Source organism: Enhydra lutris, unplaced genomic scaffold (genome assembly GCF_002288905.1).
Source record: "Enhydra lutris kenyoni isolate GAN:26980312 unplaced genomic scaffold, ASM228890v2 scaffoldscaffold93, whole genome shotgun sequence".
In the NCBI taxonomy this organism is placed as follows: Eukaryota; Metazoa; Chordata; class Mammalia; order Carnivora; family Mustelidae; genus Enhydra; species Enhydra lutris.
The window spans coordinates 293910-310169 of NW_019154177.1; the positions used below are offsets into that span (position 1 = coordinate 293910).

Here is a 16260-nt window from a genome sequence, read left to right on the forward strand (position 1 = left end):
TGTATGGGCTCCAGGAGCACCTGGCTCTGGGGTTCCCAGCTGCTCACCACGGATAAAAGGCAGAAAACTGAGTGGTGGTGAGACGAGAAAGGAATTTACTTCAGAGGCTGGCCCTGGAAAGAGAGTGGACTAGCATCTCAAAGACTGTCTCCAAGGTACTGAAAATACTTCTAGGTTTAGCAGCTGCAAAGAGGAGGTCACGATCAGAAGGAGGCTGATGTACACAGGAGCTTGATGGAAGAGTGACAGGGTTGGCTGACAGCAGCTGGGAGTTGGAACTGGAGGTGAACACATTTCTTTTACCACATCAAAAACAGGTTCTCTTATTGATGCAAATCAGTCAAAGCATCCTGAAGACCTTTGAATATTTTACTATTTGGTACAGGACCTGGAATGTTTAGTTTTTAGTCTTATTGGGTTACCTTTCAAGATTAAACCAGTCTAAATTGTGTGTTTTTAAAGCTGTTTTTATAGTTAATTAAGGGATGGGTTTGTAATTTACAATATTGGGAAACTTTTTTGGTATGCTATACGTAAAGAGGTTTAGTGGCTATTCTCACTTGGATCCAAGTGGTTTGGACAGTCTCTGCATAAATTCTGTAAGTAAAAGAAACCTTTTGTTGAGATTTTGCTCCAATGAAACATATCAAAACATGAAAAAATGATTGTAATAAGAAATCAGAGTGTATTATATGTAATAAAGAATAAGTGTGGGCACCTGGGTGGCTCAGTGGGTTAAGTCTCTGCCTTCGGCTCAGGTCATGATCCCAGGGTCCTGGGATCGAGCCCTGCATCGGGCTCTCTGCTCAGTGGTGAGCCTGCTTCCCCCCCTCTTACTCTGCCTGCCTCTCTGCCTACTTGTGATCTCTGTCAAATAAATAAAACCTTAAAAAAAAAAGAATAAGTGTATTTACCAAAATTTACATTTGTGTGTGTGTGTGTGTGTGTGTGTGTGTGCGTGCGTGCACGCATATGCAAGTATTTTAAGTTGGGATGTGAATACATTTCTTATGTTTCAAAACATGGTTGAAAACCATTAGTTTAAACCATGATGATGAGATTTTCTAGGCAGGATATGAATAACAGACCTAGTGCTTTCTAGTCGTCTAACTTTCATGTTCTCAATGAGTTTTGAGATACAGCCCTACATTTTTATAATTCTTATTCTCTACTACTGAATTATTTATAGCAAATATTTTTTTAAAAGATTTTATTTATTTATTTGACAGACAGAGATCACAAGTAGGCAGAGAGGCAGGCAGAGAGAGAGGAGGAAGCAGGCTCTCCATGGAGCAGAGAGCCAGATGCGGGGCTCAATCCCAGGACCCTGGAATCATGAAAAGCCGAAGGCAGAGGCTTTTAACCCACTGAGCAACCCAGGCACCCCTATAGCAAATATTTTTTACTGAGCTTATCTACTAAAAGTGAAGCAAATTCCTTAGACTTCACCGGGGGTTGGCTTTCCCACAGTCTTCTAGAATACCCCACTTAAATACATGTGGGAATAGACTAAACACAAAAACTTTCTCACAGTTTCTATCTTGGTGTTGGTTAAATTCACGATTTCTTTTGTCTTTCATGTCTTCTTAGAAAGCGATTGCTCGCCTGGAGAAGGAGCTCTGTGAAGGCTCTGGGCACTGCTGTCATGGCTGCCGCCTCCCCTCCGAGAGAGCTGGAGGGTGAGGTCTCTCTTGAGAGACCCTGTAGCCACGGACTGTGGTCATGTCCTCTGCTTTCACTGCATCATCCGGGTATGCGAATCTCCCAGGCAGCCATGGCATTGTTCTCTCTGCAAGGCCGTCTTTAAGAGAAAGAATATTCGCCACGTGCGGCAGATGGCCCGCCTAGTGGAAAACATCTGGAGGATGAAGATAGATGGCGAGAGACCACCCGGAGAGGACAGACCACTTGAGCAAAATGCAGAGATGCTATGTGGGCTACATTTGGAGAAGCTCCATTATTACTGCAAGGGTGACCAGCAAATACTGTGTGTGATGGGCCAGGAGGCCCGGGAGCACAGGCCTCATACTGCTGTTCTCTTGAAGAAGCCTGTGCAGCCTTACTGGGTAAGAAGTCTGCTGGGCTCTAACTTCATTCTCATGGCGAAAAAAGTTCTACTATGGTGCCTTCAGGGCAAGATCCAAATTATTATTTTTTTTTTGGAAAATATTATATTGAAGTATGATTGACATGTGAAAACCTGTGCATATTTCATGTAGACATCTCACTGAGTCTGGAGATCAGTATACACCTGTGAAACCGTCTCTGTCATCAAGCCAGACACCTATCCCTGGCCTCCCAGAGTTTCTTCCCACCCTCTGTATTATTATCATTGTGTGTGTGTGTGTGTGTGTGTGTGTGTGTGTGTGTAGTAAGAATATTTAATATAAGGTAAGATTAATCCTCTTAGCAAATTTTAACTATACAATACTGTATTATTAGCTGTAAGTACTATGCCAAAGAGAGTATCTCCAGAACTTGTTTGTCTTGCAGAATTGAAACTATGAATCCGCTGACCGCCGGGTCCCTGTTTCCCTCCCCTCTAGACCCTGGCAACCGCCATTCCCCTCTTGGCTTCTGAGTTTGACTATTTTAGATTCCACTTACAAGTACGATTACACAGTATTTGTCTTTTGGTGTCCAGCTTCTTTCGCCTAGCATGATGTCCTCCAGCTTTTCCTTCTTTTGTGAGGCTGAGGAATGTTCCATTGTTTGCAAATACCACATTTTCTTTATCCATTCATCTGTTGATGGACAGTTGGATAATGCTGCAATGAACACAGGAGTACAGGCATCATTTTGAGATCCTGAGTTCAATTCCTTTGGATAAACATTTAGAAGCAGGATTGCTGGATCAATTGGTAGTTCTGCGTTTAACTATTTAAGGTGCATCCACAGTGTTTTCCATGATGGCTACATTAGGCAACATGTCCACCAGGAATGCAGCAGGGCTCCCTTTTCTTCACATTGTCCTCAAGACTTGTTATCTTCTGTTTTTTTAGAAAGTAGCTGTCCTAACAAGTGTCAGGGGAAAGTTCTTGGTAAAGCATTGCCCTTTGAAGTTTGGTAGTAGAACTGGTTTGTTCCCATATCTTTCTATAATAGTCAGTCTGTCCTGTTGCCCTGATTGTCTGTTTTCTGAGGCATTTGGAACAGGCCTCCACTAGCCGCACAGGACACCAGCACTCTCGACAGCCCTGACGTCAGCTTCAGACGGTGTGTGCTCTAGCACATGGCTGTCGAAATAGTCCTGACGGTATTTTGTCCTGTATGGATCTCATTCGGAGCTTAATCTCAGGGAAGATATTATTTCCTCTGAGGTGCTAGTATGTTTCCTTCCGTCTGCTAACAAAGAATTAAGCAATTAATTGTTTCTCTTTTCTCCTTGACTGACAGGATTCTTAAAACCAACTTAGTCATTTCTCTCAATTTGGAGTTATTATGTATGCTTTCTTTCACTGTCGGTTTTGAGCTTCTCTTTTATTTCTAGGTTATTAATTCATTAAAATGTAAATTGTCTATAATTTTGATGGAGACTATAAGTAAGAACCACACCATATTATTAATGATAATAAACTTGTATCTCAAGCCCAAGAAATCGTTCTAACTAGCATAGCATTCGCTTTGTTTCTTCTTTGTTAAGTAGAACGGAAACTATCACACATGACTGTTACTATGCTACCAAAGTCAAGCGTGTCTGGTTTTACTCTGGAATCACTTTGAATCTCTCTTTTGTTAGGAGGGCATTTTCCTGTTCACCTTGACCATATCCGTGTTAATTCCACAGGGTAAAATTATAAAGCATCTGAAGATTCTGAAGGGAGACAGGGATAGGATTGAGGAATTTCAGTCTACAGGAGAAGATGAGTTTGAGGCCCTGCTGGTGAGCAAAGTCTCTGTGACACCTATGCGTGGCAGAGTGGGGGGCGGGCATCGGGGAGCGGGGAGGAGGGTGACCCAGGGATCACTGCCCCCTAGAAGATCTCACACACGAGCCTCTCAGGAGAAGCCCCTTTCTCTTTCTGCTTTTTCTGCAGACGAAATTGCAGAGCCACAGCAGGACACTGTGTCAGTGTTTGAACGGGGGCAGCAGTTCTTGAGACAGAGAGAGAGAGAGCAGGGCCTGCTGGAGCCGCTGGAGGGGATTGAGCAAGAGCGGGCCGAAGGCAGGAGCGGCCAGGTCAGCAAGGGCTCTGTGCAAGTGCTCCGACTTGGAGCCCCGATTTCTGAGTCGGAAGAAAAGCCTCAGCAGCGGGCAGCTGAGCTTCTGCAGGTGAGGAACCAACTCAGCTCCGTGTGGGTCGTCTTGCCCTAAGCTGCAGTGCGGGCCCCCGTCAGCATGAGACTGGGACCAGGAGTCAAGAGAGGGAAGTTGTAGGGCGCCCGGGGGGCTCAGTCGGTTGAGCGTGTGCCTTCGGCTCAGGTCATGATCCCAGGGTCCTGGGACCAAGCTCCGCGTCAGGCTCTCTGCTCAGTGGGGAGCCTGCTTCTCCCTTTGCCTCCGGTTCCCCCTGCTTGTTCTCTCTCTCTGACACATACAATCTTTTTAAAAAAGAGAGAGAGAAAAGTTTTATTCTCATTTACTGAAGTCACTGATAAGCCTTAGTCAGCCAACCAGTAGGATTTAGGTCCCAAATTGCAGTGGGCAGGGGGTAGGAATATGCAGTCTGTACAATGAGGTAGTAAAATGTGCACATTTGTAATTACAACAAATAATCAAATGTTAAGTCTTGTGATCCGACTGGAGGCCACAGGAATTCTGGAAAGGACCAGGATGTAGTGAGGGAAGGCTTCATGGAAGAAGAGGTGCTTAACGCTGGCCTTGAAAAAGCAAAGATTTAGATTAGCAGAAAGGAGGAGCTAACCATGGTGAGGTGCTTTGGTGAGAATTAGATGAATGAGTTGGTGATGACAAGGTGGGTGCAGGCTGTGCAGAAGACAGGAAGAACACACAGACTTCAGGGAGCCAGGTTTCCGGGGCGGACATTACAGGGAAGATGGGATCAGTCGGATGGGGCCAGCCGAGCGTAGGACTTCTAGCCCAGGCTGAGACCCTGAAGGGACTCTGAATGGAGCAGGGAAGTTTGCCTGCATGGAGTAGTGTGGGACTCAGATGGAGGAGGGGAGGGGGAAGCATGTGCGCAGAGAGATAGATGCCCTCTGTGGAGCAGCGCAGGTCCGGGTAGATCGCGGCCTGGTTTTGCTGCGCACCCAGCCCCGATGCGTCCACAGCAGGGAATGGTGGCAGCTCCTGGATCCTTCTGTCCATGACACTGTTTTCTCTTCCTTCCCAGGACCCCAGTGACACAGTGGGCGGGTAAGGGTAAGTGCTGTCTGAACTTTTTTTTTTTTTTTTTACCTACTTAAGTGGCTCTTTGTTTTCTTTTTCCAAAATTACTAAAACCTGACGAGGGCTGGAAAGAAGATTGTTCCAAGAGAGGTTCTTGGACTCGAGTAAGCCGAAAGGCATTCCATGGAATGACTGGGATTTCTATAAAGTTCACTGTCGTGTAACTTGTGTTAGGACGGTAGCTCTACCCTTTTAACTCTCAGTCTTTATGTGTTATTTTTATTTACTTTATTATTATTTTTAATATAATCATGAAAAAGATGTTATTTGAAAGATGCATCACACGCAGTGTAGTTTCAAGTCATGAAGCATACGTCCTTTCCCATATGCTTCTCTACTAACTACGAACACTTGAATCTTTTTCTGCCTGCTTGTTTTATAGTTTTTATCTGAATTTGCATTAGTTAACTTACAGTGTAATATTAGTTTCAGGAGTATAATATAGTGACTCAGTAACATTGCAGGATACAAAATCAAGCTAGAGAAATCTATTACATTTATATACACCAGTAAGGAAGCAGCAGAAAGAGAAATCAAGGACCCTATCAATTTATAATGGCACCAATAACCATAAGATACCTAGGAATATTATTTTTTATATGTCTCTTTATAAGAAACATAAAGTTTTTATTTTCAAAAAAATCCACTCTTTTTTTTTTTTTCCCTTAAGAGAGACAGAACAAGCGGGGGGAGGGAAGAGGGCAGGAGAGGGTCTCAAGTAGACTTTCTGCTGAGCTCAGAGCCAATACGGGGATTGATCTCAACACCATGAGCTCAGCTCCTGAGCCGAAACCAGTGTCGGATGCTTACCTAACTGAGCCACCCAGGCAAGCCCTCTTTTTTTTTTTCCACTCTATTTTTAATTGGAAAATTTAGTATTTATGTATTCTGGAAAATCATCATTTTTTATTACATTTTCAAAAGCATTTGCATAGTTGGTCAAAATCATGTTCTTAAATTTAATTTCCTTTTTATATCTGAATATTTTTCATTTCTTATTTGGTGTATTTCTCTTTTTGTCTCCTCTATTTACCTTTCTTCCCCTAAATTTAATGTTTTGCTTTCTTTTTCTATGAGCCCTGCTTTTGATTAATACCATAATTTCCAGTGTACAGTACTTTTGCGACTGTTGTTTTCAAGGTATTTTGAAATTGACTTTGGTTTGCTTTTTAGCATAAAATTTGTGTAAGAAAGAGAATATTTGTCAGTGGTGCTAGATTTGTTTTTCCCTAATAGTTTGTCATTCATAGTTTTAAATACTGTGATCAGATGGGGTTGTTGGTCTTTCTACCTTTTGCCCTTTATCAAGCTATTCTGTGTTTACATGTCGTAAATTCTTGTGACTGTTCCAAACACTCAAATGTCCTTGGAATAGGATTTGATATATCTCCATGAGGTTTCCCTTAGTAACTTTGTTATTAAGGTGTTTTGTATTGATACATATTTTTTTGACTTCTTGAGATGTCATGGACTAAGGTCAGCCCAAGATTCCTACTAGCAATCAGTTCTTACCCATTTTTTATTCTGATAGTTTAGCTTTTCTATACTTTGATGCTTTTTCCCCCTGTGGGATGTTTAATGGAAATTGTATCTCAATTGTGGATTATAATACTCTCAGTAACATAAATACTTTCCGTTGTCTTATTTAATATCTTTCTGCCTTAAATTTAGTCCTTTCTGATAATAAGATTAAGACTTCATATTTCTTTCATTTTGTATTTAGCTTAGGTATCTCTGCTCAGCTAAATTTAAAGCTCAGCTATACATATATATATATTATACAAATGTATACAGAAGTATATCTATATGATTTAAAGCTTTTTATTTTTATTTTTGATTTATTTTTTTAACTTACTTTACTTAAATTCAATTAGTTAACATATAGTGTATCATTAGTTTTAGATATAGAGTTCAGTAATTCATTAACTGAATAAAGTACCCAGTGTTGGGGCACCTGGGTGGCTCAGTTGGTTAAGCGTCTGCCTGCAGCTCAGGTCATGACCCTAGGATCCCCAGCCCCACATCAGGATTCCTGCCCAGTGGGGAGCCTGCTACTCCCTCCCTTTCTGCCTGCTACTCCCCCTGCTTATGCTTTCTCTCTGTCAAATCAATCAATCAATCAATCAATCCTAGGAAAAAATACCCTGTGCTCATCACATCACATGCCATCCTTAATACCCATCACCCAGTTACCCCCTGTCCCCAGCCTCCCCTCCAGCAACCCTTAGTTTGTTTCCTACAGTTCTTATGGTTTGTCTCCCTCTCTGATTTCATCTTACTTTATTTATCCCTCCCTTATCCTATGATTATCTGCTTTGTTTCTTAAATTCTACATATGAGTGAATCCATATGATAATTATCTTTCTCTGATTGACTTATTTTGCTCAACATAATACCCTTCAGTTCTATCAATGTTGATGTAAATGGCAAGATTTCATCTTTGATGGCTGAGTAATATTCCATTGTATGTATGGACCACATCTTTATCCATCATTTGTGGGTGGACATCTCAGTTCTTTTCATAGTTTGGCTATTGTGGATACTGGGATAAACATTGGAGTGCCCCTTCAGATCACTACATTTGTATCTTTGGGATAAATACCTAGTAGCACAATCGCTTGGGTCATAGGGCAGCTCTATTTTTAATGTCTTGAAGAACCTCCGTACTGTTTTCCAGGGTGGCTGCACCAGCTTACATTCTGACCAACAGTGTAAGAGGGTTCCCCTTTATCTGCATCCTCGCCAACATTTGTTTTTCCTCTTGTCAATTTTAGCCATTCTGACTGGTGTGAGGTGGTATTTCATGGCGGGTTTTTTTTTTTTAAATTTTTTTTGTTTAAAGATTTTATTTATTTATTTGATAGATCACAAGTAGGCAGAGAGGCAGACAGAGGGAGAGGAAGCAGGCTCCCCGCTGAGCAGAGAGCCCGATGCGGGGCTTGATCCCAGGACCCTGGGATCACGACCCGAGCCGAAGGTAGAGGCTTCAACCCACTGAGCCACCCGGGCACCCCTTCATGGCGGTTTTGATTTGTATTTCCCCCATGCCAAGTGATGTGGAACATTTTCTCATGTGTCTGTTGGTCATTTATATGTCTTCTTTGGAGAAATGTCTGTTCATGTCTCTTGCCCCCCCCCATTTTAAAAAAGATTTTATTTATTTATTTGACAGACAGAGATCACAAGTAGGCAGAGAGGCAGGCAGAGAGAGGAAGGGAAGCAGGCTCCCCGCTGAGCAGAGAGCCAGATGTGGGGCTTGATCCCAGGATCCTGGGATCATGACCTGAGCTGAAGCCAGAGAGGCTTAACCCACTGAACCACCCAGGTGCCCCCTCTTGCCCCTTTCTTGACTGGATTCTTTGTTTTTGGGTGTTGAGTTTGAGAAGTTATTTACAGATCTTGGATATTAGCCCTTTACCTGATATGTCATTTGCAAATATCTTCTCCCGTTCCATATGCTGCCTTTAGTTTTGTTGACTGTTTCTTTTGCTGTGTAGAAGCTTTTTATCCTGAGGAAGTCCCAATAGTTTATTTTTGTCTTTGCTTCTCTTGTTTTTGGAGACATGTCTAGCAAGAAGATGCTGTGACTGAGGTCAGAGAGGTTGCTGCCTGTGTTCTTCTCTAGGATTTTGATGGATTCCTGTCTCACATTGAGGTCTGTCATCCATTTTGAGATTATCTTTGTGTATGGTATAAGTGAATGGTCCACTTTCATTCCTCTATATAATTTTCCCAGCACCATTTGTTGAAGAAACTGTCTTTTTTTCCATTGGATATTCTTTCCTGGTTTGCCAAAGATTAGTTGACCATAGAGCTGAGTGTCCATTTCTGGGTTCTCTAGTCTGTTCCATTGATCTATGTGTCTGTTTTTGTGTCACTACCATATTGTCTTGATGATTACAGTTTTGTAATATAGTTTGAATTTTGGCATTGTGATGCCATCAGCTTTTTTTTTTTTTTTAACATTCCTTTTGCTATTTGGTTTTTTTTCTGGTTCCGTACAATTTTTAGGATTATTTGTTCCAGCTTTGAGAAAAATGTTGATGGTATTGTGATAAGGATTGCATTGAATGTGTGGATTGCTCTAGGTAGCATAGACATTTTAACAATGTTTATTCTTCTAATCCATGAGCATGGAATCTTTTTCCATTTCTTTGTGTCTACCTCAATTTTTTTCATTAGTGTTCTGTAGTTTTCAGAATGCAGACCCTTTACCTCTTTGTTTAGATTTATTCCTAGTTATCTTGTGGTTTTTAGTGCAGTTGTAAATGGGATCTATTCCTTAATTTCTCTCTCTTCTGCCTCATTGTTAGTGCATAGAAATGCAAGTGGCTTCAGTGCATTCATTTTATAGACTGCCACACGGCTGAATTCCTGTATGAGATCCAGCAATTTTGGGGTGGAGTCTTTTGGATTTTTCACATAAAGTCTGATGTTATCTGTGAAGAGTGAAAGTTTGACTTCTTTGCTAATTCAGGTACCTCTTATTTATTTTTGTTGTCTGACTGCTGAGGCTAGGACTTCTAGTACTATGCTGAATAACAGTGGTGATAGTGGACATCCTTGCTGTGTTTCTGACCTTAGGAGAAAAGCTCTGTTTTTCCCCATTGAGAATGATAATCATTGTGGGCTTTTTGTAAATGGCTATTTATGATGTTGAGGTATATTTCCTCTATCCCTACACTGTGGAGAGTTTTAATCAGGAAATGATGCTATATTTTGTCAATGCTTTTTCTGCATGAATTCAGAGGGTTGTATGGCTCTTGTCTTTTCTTTAATGTGATGTATCAGGGTGATTGATTTGCAAATGTTGAACCACCTTGCAGCCCAGGAATAAATCCCACTTGGCTATGCTGAATAATCCTTTTAATGTACTGTTGGATCGTATTGGTTATTATCTTGTTGAGTATTTTCGCATCCATGTTCATCAGGGATATTGGTCCATAACGTCCATAATTCTCCTTTTTAAGGGGGTCTTTGTCTGGCTTTGGGATCAAGGTAAAGCTGGCCTCAGAGAAGGAATTTGGAAGTTTTCCTTCCATTTCTATTTTTGAAACAGCTTCAGTAGAACAGGTATTATTTCTTCTTTAAATGTTTGGTAGAATTCCTCTTGGAAGCCATCTGGTCCTGGACTCTTATTTTTTGGGAGGTTTTTGATTACTGCTTCAATTTCCTTGCTGGTTATGGGTCTGTTCAGATTTTCTGTTTCTTCCTGGTTCAGTTTGGTAGTTTGTAAGTTCCTAGGAATGCATCCATTTCTTCCAGATTGTCTAATTTTTTGGCATATAGTTGCTCATAATATGTTCTTAAAATTGTTTGTATTTCCTTTGTGTTGGTTGTTATCTCTCCTCTTTCATTCATGATTTTATTTATTTGGGTCTTTTTTTTTTGTTTTTTGTTAAGTCTGTGTAATCGATCTTATATTGATCTTATTAATTCTTTCAAGGAACCAGCTCCTAGTTTTCTTTGATCTATCCTACTGTTCTTCTGGTTTCTATTCCATTGATTTTTGCTTTAATATTTATTATTTCTCTTCTCCTGCTGGGTTTGAGCTTTATTTTCTGTTCTTTCTCCATCTCCTTAGGTGTAAGGCTGGGTTGTGTATTTGAGACTTTTTCTGTTTCTTGAGAAATGCTTGTATTGTTATATATTGCCTTTTAGGACCACCTTTGCTGCATCCCAAAGGTTCTGAACAGTTGTGTTTTCATTTTCATGTGTTTGCATGAATTTTAAAAAATTATTCTGTAATTTCCTGGTTGACCCAATCATTCTTTAGCAGGCTGCTCTAAAGTGTTTGAGGGAACAAGCAGGTGTTTGAGTTCCTTCCAAATTACCTTTTGTGATTGAGTTCAAGTTTGAACTCACTGTCGTCTGAGAATATGTGGGGAATAATTCCAATATTTTGGTACCAGTAGAGACCAGATTTGTTACCCAGTATGTGATCTATTCTGGAATATGTTCCATGTGCACTTGAGAGGAATGTATATTCCATTGCTATGGAATGGAATGGAATGTTCTGAATATATCTGTGATGTCCATCAGGTCCAGCGTGTCATTCAAAGTCCTTTTTTTCTTGTTGATCTTCAGCTTAGTTGATCTGTCCATTGTTTGTGACTGGGATGTTAAAATCCCCTACTATAATTGTATTATTATCATTGTGTTTCTTTAATTTTGCTATTAAGTGGTTTATATAATTGGCTGCTCCCAAGCTAGGAGCATATTTACAATTGTTAGATCTTGTTGGATAGATCCTTTAGGTATTTTATAGTTTCCCTCTTCATCCCTTATAGTCTTTGGTTTAAAATCTGACAAATTTGGGCGCCTGGGTGGCTCAGTGGGTTAAGCCACTGCCTTCAGCTCAGGTCATGATCTCAGGGTCCTGGGATCGAGTCCCGCATCGGGTTGTCTTCTCGGCAGAGATCCTGCTTCCCTCTCTCTCTCTCTGCATGCCTCTCCATCTACTTGTGATCTCTCTCTGTCAAATAAATAAATAAAATCTTTAAAAAAAAATCTGACAAATTTAAAGGCTTTTTTAAAATTAAAATTTAAAGTTATATTTTAATTTTAATTTATTTGATGTATATCCTCAGGTAATTTCTTGAGAAGTTGAACTATTAGTAGCATGTTTCAGTGAACTTCCAAGGTGGAAAATGACTTTCTTTCTTAACACCACATGTAATTGACATATTGTTGGGTAGAGAGCACTCGGATCACCACCCTTTCTTCAGTATTGTGTGCATTGTACTCTTCAGTTCTTATGTGGAGCTGGATGCCTGGACGTGCATCTTGCTCCCCACCCTGTGTGCCTTGTTGGTGTGTGTGTGTGTGTACGTGTGTGTGCTGATGTGCGCAATCCTGCTCTTCTTTCAGGAGCTCCTTCTGTGCCTCTATTTTTTCCAGGTGCCCCCGGAAGAAGTTCTGGCCTATCAGTGCTGAGATCAAAAAGCAGGCAGAAGAGTTTGCAGACAAACTTTGTTCTTTAGAGAAAGGAATCAGAGAATTCAATGGTAAAGGAAGGGTGAAGGGCAGGCTCTGGGCCCAGAAAACTCCCTTTCTTTCTCTGTAATGTTCCCTTAGGGTTTGGCTCTGGCCTTGGGTTCTCATGGCCACCTGCTTCTGTGGAGGACAGTCACAGGGACATTGGGGAGGGAGAGTCAGTCAGTCCAAACCAGGGAGTCTGTCCACACAGCAGTCTAAGGATGTTACCTGGACTAAGGTAGAGTACAAGTAGGTCCCAGAGCTGATGAAAAGGTATTTTGTGTCTAGAAGTGAGGTAAAATATTGGGAAGCTCTAGGTAACACAGATACATGGTTAAACATTAGAGACATTGTGCTGAGTTAAAGATGACTGTCAAAAAATGCCAAATACGGTATGATTCTGCTTAGAGGAATGATCTAAAGCAACTAATTCTATAGGAAAAGAAAGTAGAAGGGTGGTGGCCAGTGGTTAGAAGGAGGGGAAACGAGGGGTTGTGGTTTCATGATTACAGACTTTCAGTTTTGCAGGATAAAACCATTCTGAAAATTGGTTGTACAACAATGTAGATATACATAACCCTACTGAACCGTGTGCCTAACATCTAAAGAGTAAATTTTATGTTATGTGTCTTTAATCATACTTAAAAATAAAAGAATAAAAAATACTGGGATAATTAAATAAGATTATTACTTTGAGAATTAATCTCAAAGAAGTGTCTTTGCAAGTGGAGAGAAGTGGTGTGATTTAGGACTAGAAGTTGAAGATGTGGTGAAAGCCCAGAGAATGTGCTCGAAGGCTCCATAAGGAAGCACTGGGTGTGAGCAGCAGATAGGTCCAGCAGTGGATTAGGCACCTCGGTGTGTCTCCTGCATTGACTTCTTTGTGTGGCTTGGGCTTTCATCATGCCCGGCCACCTTTTCAAATAGTGTTGGCCGACAGTAAGAGAATCTGAGCTGGAAGATGTGTCAGGACTGCTTACTGTTTCTTTACTTCTTCCTTTCTAGAAAATTGCAAAGGGATCTGGAGTATAAAACCAGTGAGTATCTGGAGGGGACAGTGGCTGATGTTCACCTTAGAGTAAACTCTGCTACCCTGAATTACAGCTTGCCTGCGCGGCATCCCTCATGGATCAGTTCCTTATACAGGAAGGTCTTTGCGGTGGCTAATGTAACCACATTCTTTATCCTGAGCTCTCAGAGTTCAAAACCGCAGAACTTTCCCCAAAGTTTCTTGACCATAATGATAACAACTCCTCTCTTCTTTCCTCCTGAGTCTCATTGTTATGCTCATGCTCTTGAATTCTCTCCCTGGCCTTTCTTCACCCTCTGGATAGTATGAGCACTAGGTCCAATGGAATCTGTATCCTGGTCCCCGAAAGGAATCTCCCATCATGGTCAGAAGGCCCCAGAACCTAAGGGAAAAATCTCCCTTGATATCTTACGATGCCATACCTTTATCCCCTTGCCCCCACAGTGGGGATCATCCTGAATTCGCAGACAGCTGGTGGTTTCCTCTCAGTGTCTCCGAATGGGAAGAGCATGATACGCACTGGTTTGTGGATGAACAAATACCAGCATGGTCCGAGATTTGACCCTGAGCCTGGGGTGCTGGGCAGTAAGGCCTTCACATGAGGCAAAGTGTACCGGGAAGTGAAAGTGGAGGATATGGTGGGATGCAGAGGAGAAGAAGCAACGAAGTACTGGGGTGCAGCCAGGGGCATGTTTGGCACTAGCAGTCTTGGTGGATTAACGGGCGCTACCGATGGTTACAGTTCCACTGGATATAGAAACGAGAGTGAAGAGTTGGAGGAGGAGTGGCCACAATAAAATGAAATATGGCCAACATTCTGCCTGGTGGGAGTGGCAAGAGAGTCAGTAGTGAGAAGAGGATTTCTCAACATCAGCCCCGAGGAAGGATTCTGGACCCTGCAGCTGTCTTCAGCTGGCATGTATACAGGCACTAGCCCTGAGCCCTTCCAGATTCTGTCCTACTGTCCAAGGCAGATTGGAGTTGCTCCGGATTATGTTGGTGGGAAGGTAACCTTTTCCAATGCTAGGACTCGGGAGTTTATCTATGAATTCTCCTCTTCCTTCTATGGGAGAATTTTCCCTTTCCTATGGCTTAAGTGCATGAGATCTAGACTTACGGTGAGGCCCTGAGAGAAGGCCTCATCTGTCCCTTAGGCCTTGGTTCATTCCCAACTTTCTACCTCAGCTAGACCGTTTGTCTGGGTTTCCGAATACCCTCACATCATAGGAGCAACACAGTGGAGGCAGGAATCTCTTATCCTCTACTTTGCCTGTAAAAGAGGAATAACACCGGATCTGCTTTTTCTGCAAGGGAAGGGTTGAAATATCTTTAAAGGACTTATTAAATATGTGCTATTGTTAATCTTTTTCTTCTGTTGCCTTTGATTTGATCCTTCTTCTGCTCCTGAGATGAAGGTATGATAAGGAGTGACTGTGTCACAGGTTTGCAGCCTTTGCCACTAATAATAGTTGGTTATAACATCCATATTAGTTCTAACAGTAAATATTTTTATGCGATTCATGCCTGATTAATAGTTTCCAAAGTTTGAAATATCCGGAGTGGCTACTGGCTTATCTATTTCTATGTTCTTACCTTTTTTTGCAGTAGAAAGTGGGGAGGGGGAAGCCATATGAGGTTCAGGCAGATAAAAGTCTTTGGAAGTGGATCTTATGAAGGAAGTCTTTTTTTTTTTTCCTTAAAGATTTATTTGACAGAGAGAGAGAGATCACAGGCAGGCAGAGAGGCAGGCACAGAGAGAGGGGGAAGCAGGCTCCCTGCTGAGCAGAGAGCCCGATGCGGGGCTCGATCCCAGGACCCTGAGATCATGACCTGAGCCGAAGGCAGCGGCTTAACCCACTGAGCCACCCAGGCGCCCCTTATGAAGGAAGTCTTATGTCAGCTGGATTTTGAGATGGTAGAAATAGATATTAAAGTCAAATGATTAGTCTAAGCTATACGCAGCAGAAAACAAATCTGGTTATTTTTAGAAGAAGGGTAACCTATTGAACAATACTGGGGTGTGCAGAGTGCAAACAGGGAAGGATATCTGTGTCTATCTACTTGCAATTTCTGGAGGTACTATCATGTTGCCACAAAGCCAGAGTAGGGGCGAGTATGGGAGCTGCAGCCAGAGGGACGAGGGGATAGAGGGATCATCAGAGCTTGAGGGGTTTATCGTGACTGTCCGTCTGTAAACAGAACACACCACCCTCGACTACAAGTTAGTGGATAGTGGCAGGAAGCAGAGGAGGAAAATACAGCAACAAATACAGTTGCTGTTGCAAATGGCAAGATTTTTTTTTTAATGGCCGAGTAGTCTTCCATTGTGTGTGTGTGCCTATGTATCTCACGTCTTCTTTGTCCACTCATCTATTGCTGGACACTTGGGCTATCGTAAATAATCCTGCTATAAATATAGGGGTGCATATATCTTTTCAAATTAGTGTTCTTTGGGTAAATACCCAGTAGTGGAATTACTGGATCATATGGTCATTCTATTTCTAATTTTCTGAGGAAACTCCATAGTGGCTGCACTAGTTTGCATTCCCAACTGTGCATGAGTATTCTGTTTTTCCCCACATCCTCACCAACTCATTATTTCTTGTGTTTTTTATTTTAGCCATTCTGATAGATACATAGTAATATCTCATTGTGGTTTTAATTTGGATTCCCTGATGATCAATAATGTTGAGGAATTTTCATGTGTCTGTCTTCTTTGGGAAAATGTCGATTTAGACCCTTTGCCCATTTTTAATTGGATTATTTGGATTTTTGTGTGTTGAGTTGTATGAATTCTTTGTGTTTTGGGTATTAATCCCTTAGTGGATATGTCATTTGCAAATATCTTCTCCCATTCCCTAGGTTGCCTTTTTGTTTTGCTGATGGTTTCCTCTGCTGTGTG

General features: G+C 41.7%; 1 protein-coding gene across 1 annotated transcript; it reads left to right on the forward strand.

The window, feature by feature from the left end:
- The first annotated feature begins 1645 nt into the window (after positions 1-1645).
- LOC111138570 (tripartite motif-containing protein 26-like) lies at positions 1646-14488 on the forward strand. The gene is given in 8 exon segments (XM_022490591.1): positions 1646-1686; positions 1688-2066; positions 3788-3898; positions 4052-4273; positions 5295-5317; positions 12251-12357; positions 13333-13365; positions 13803-14488. Coding segments are annotated over 8 exon segments (1602 nt in total).
- Positions 14489-16260: the final 1772 nt, after the last annotated feature.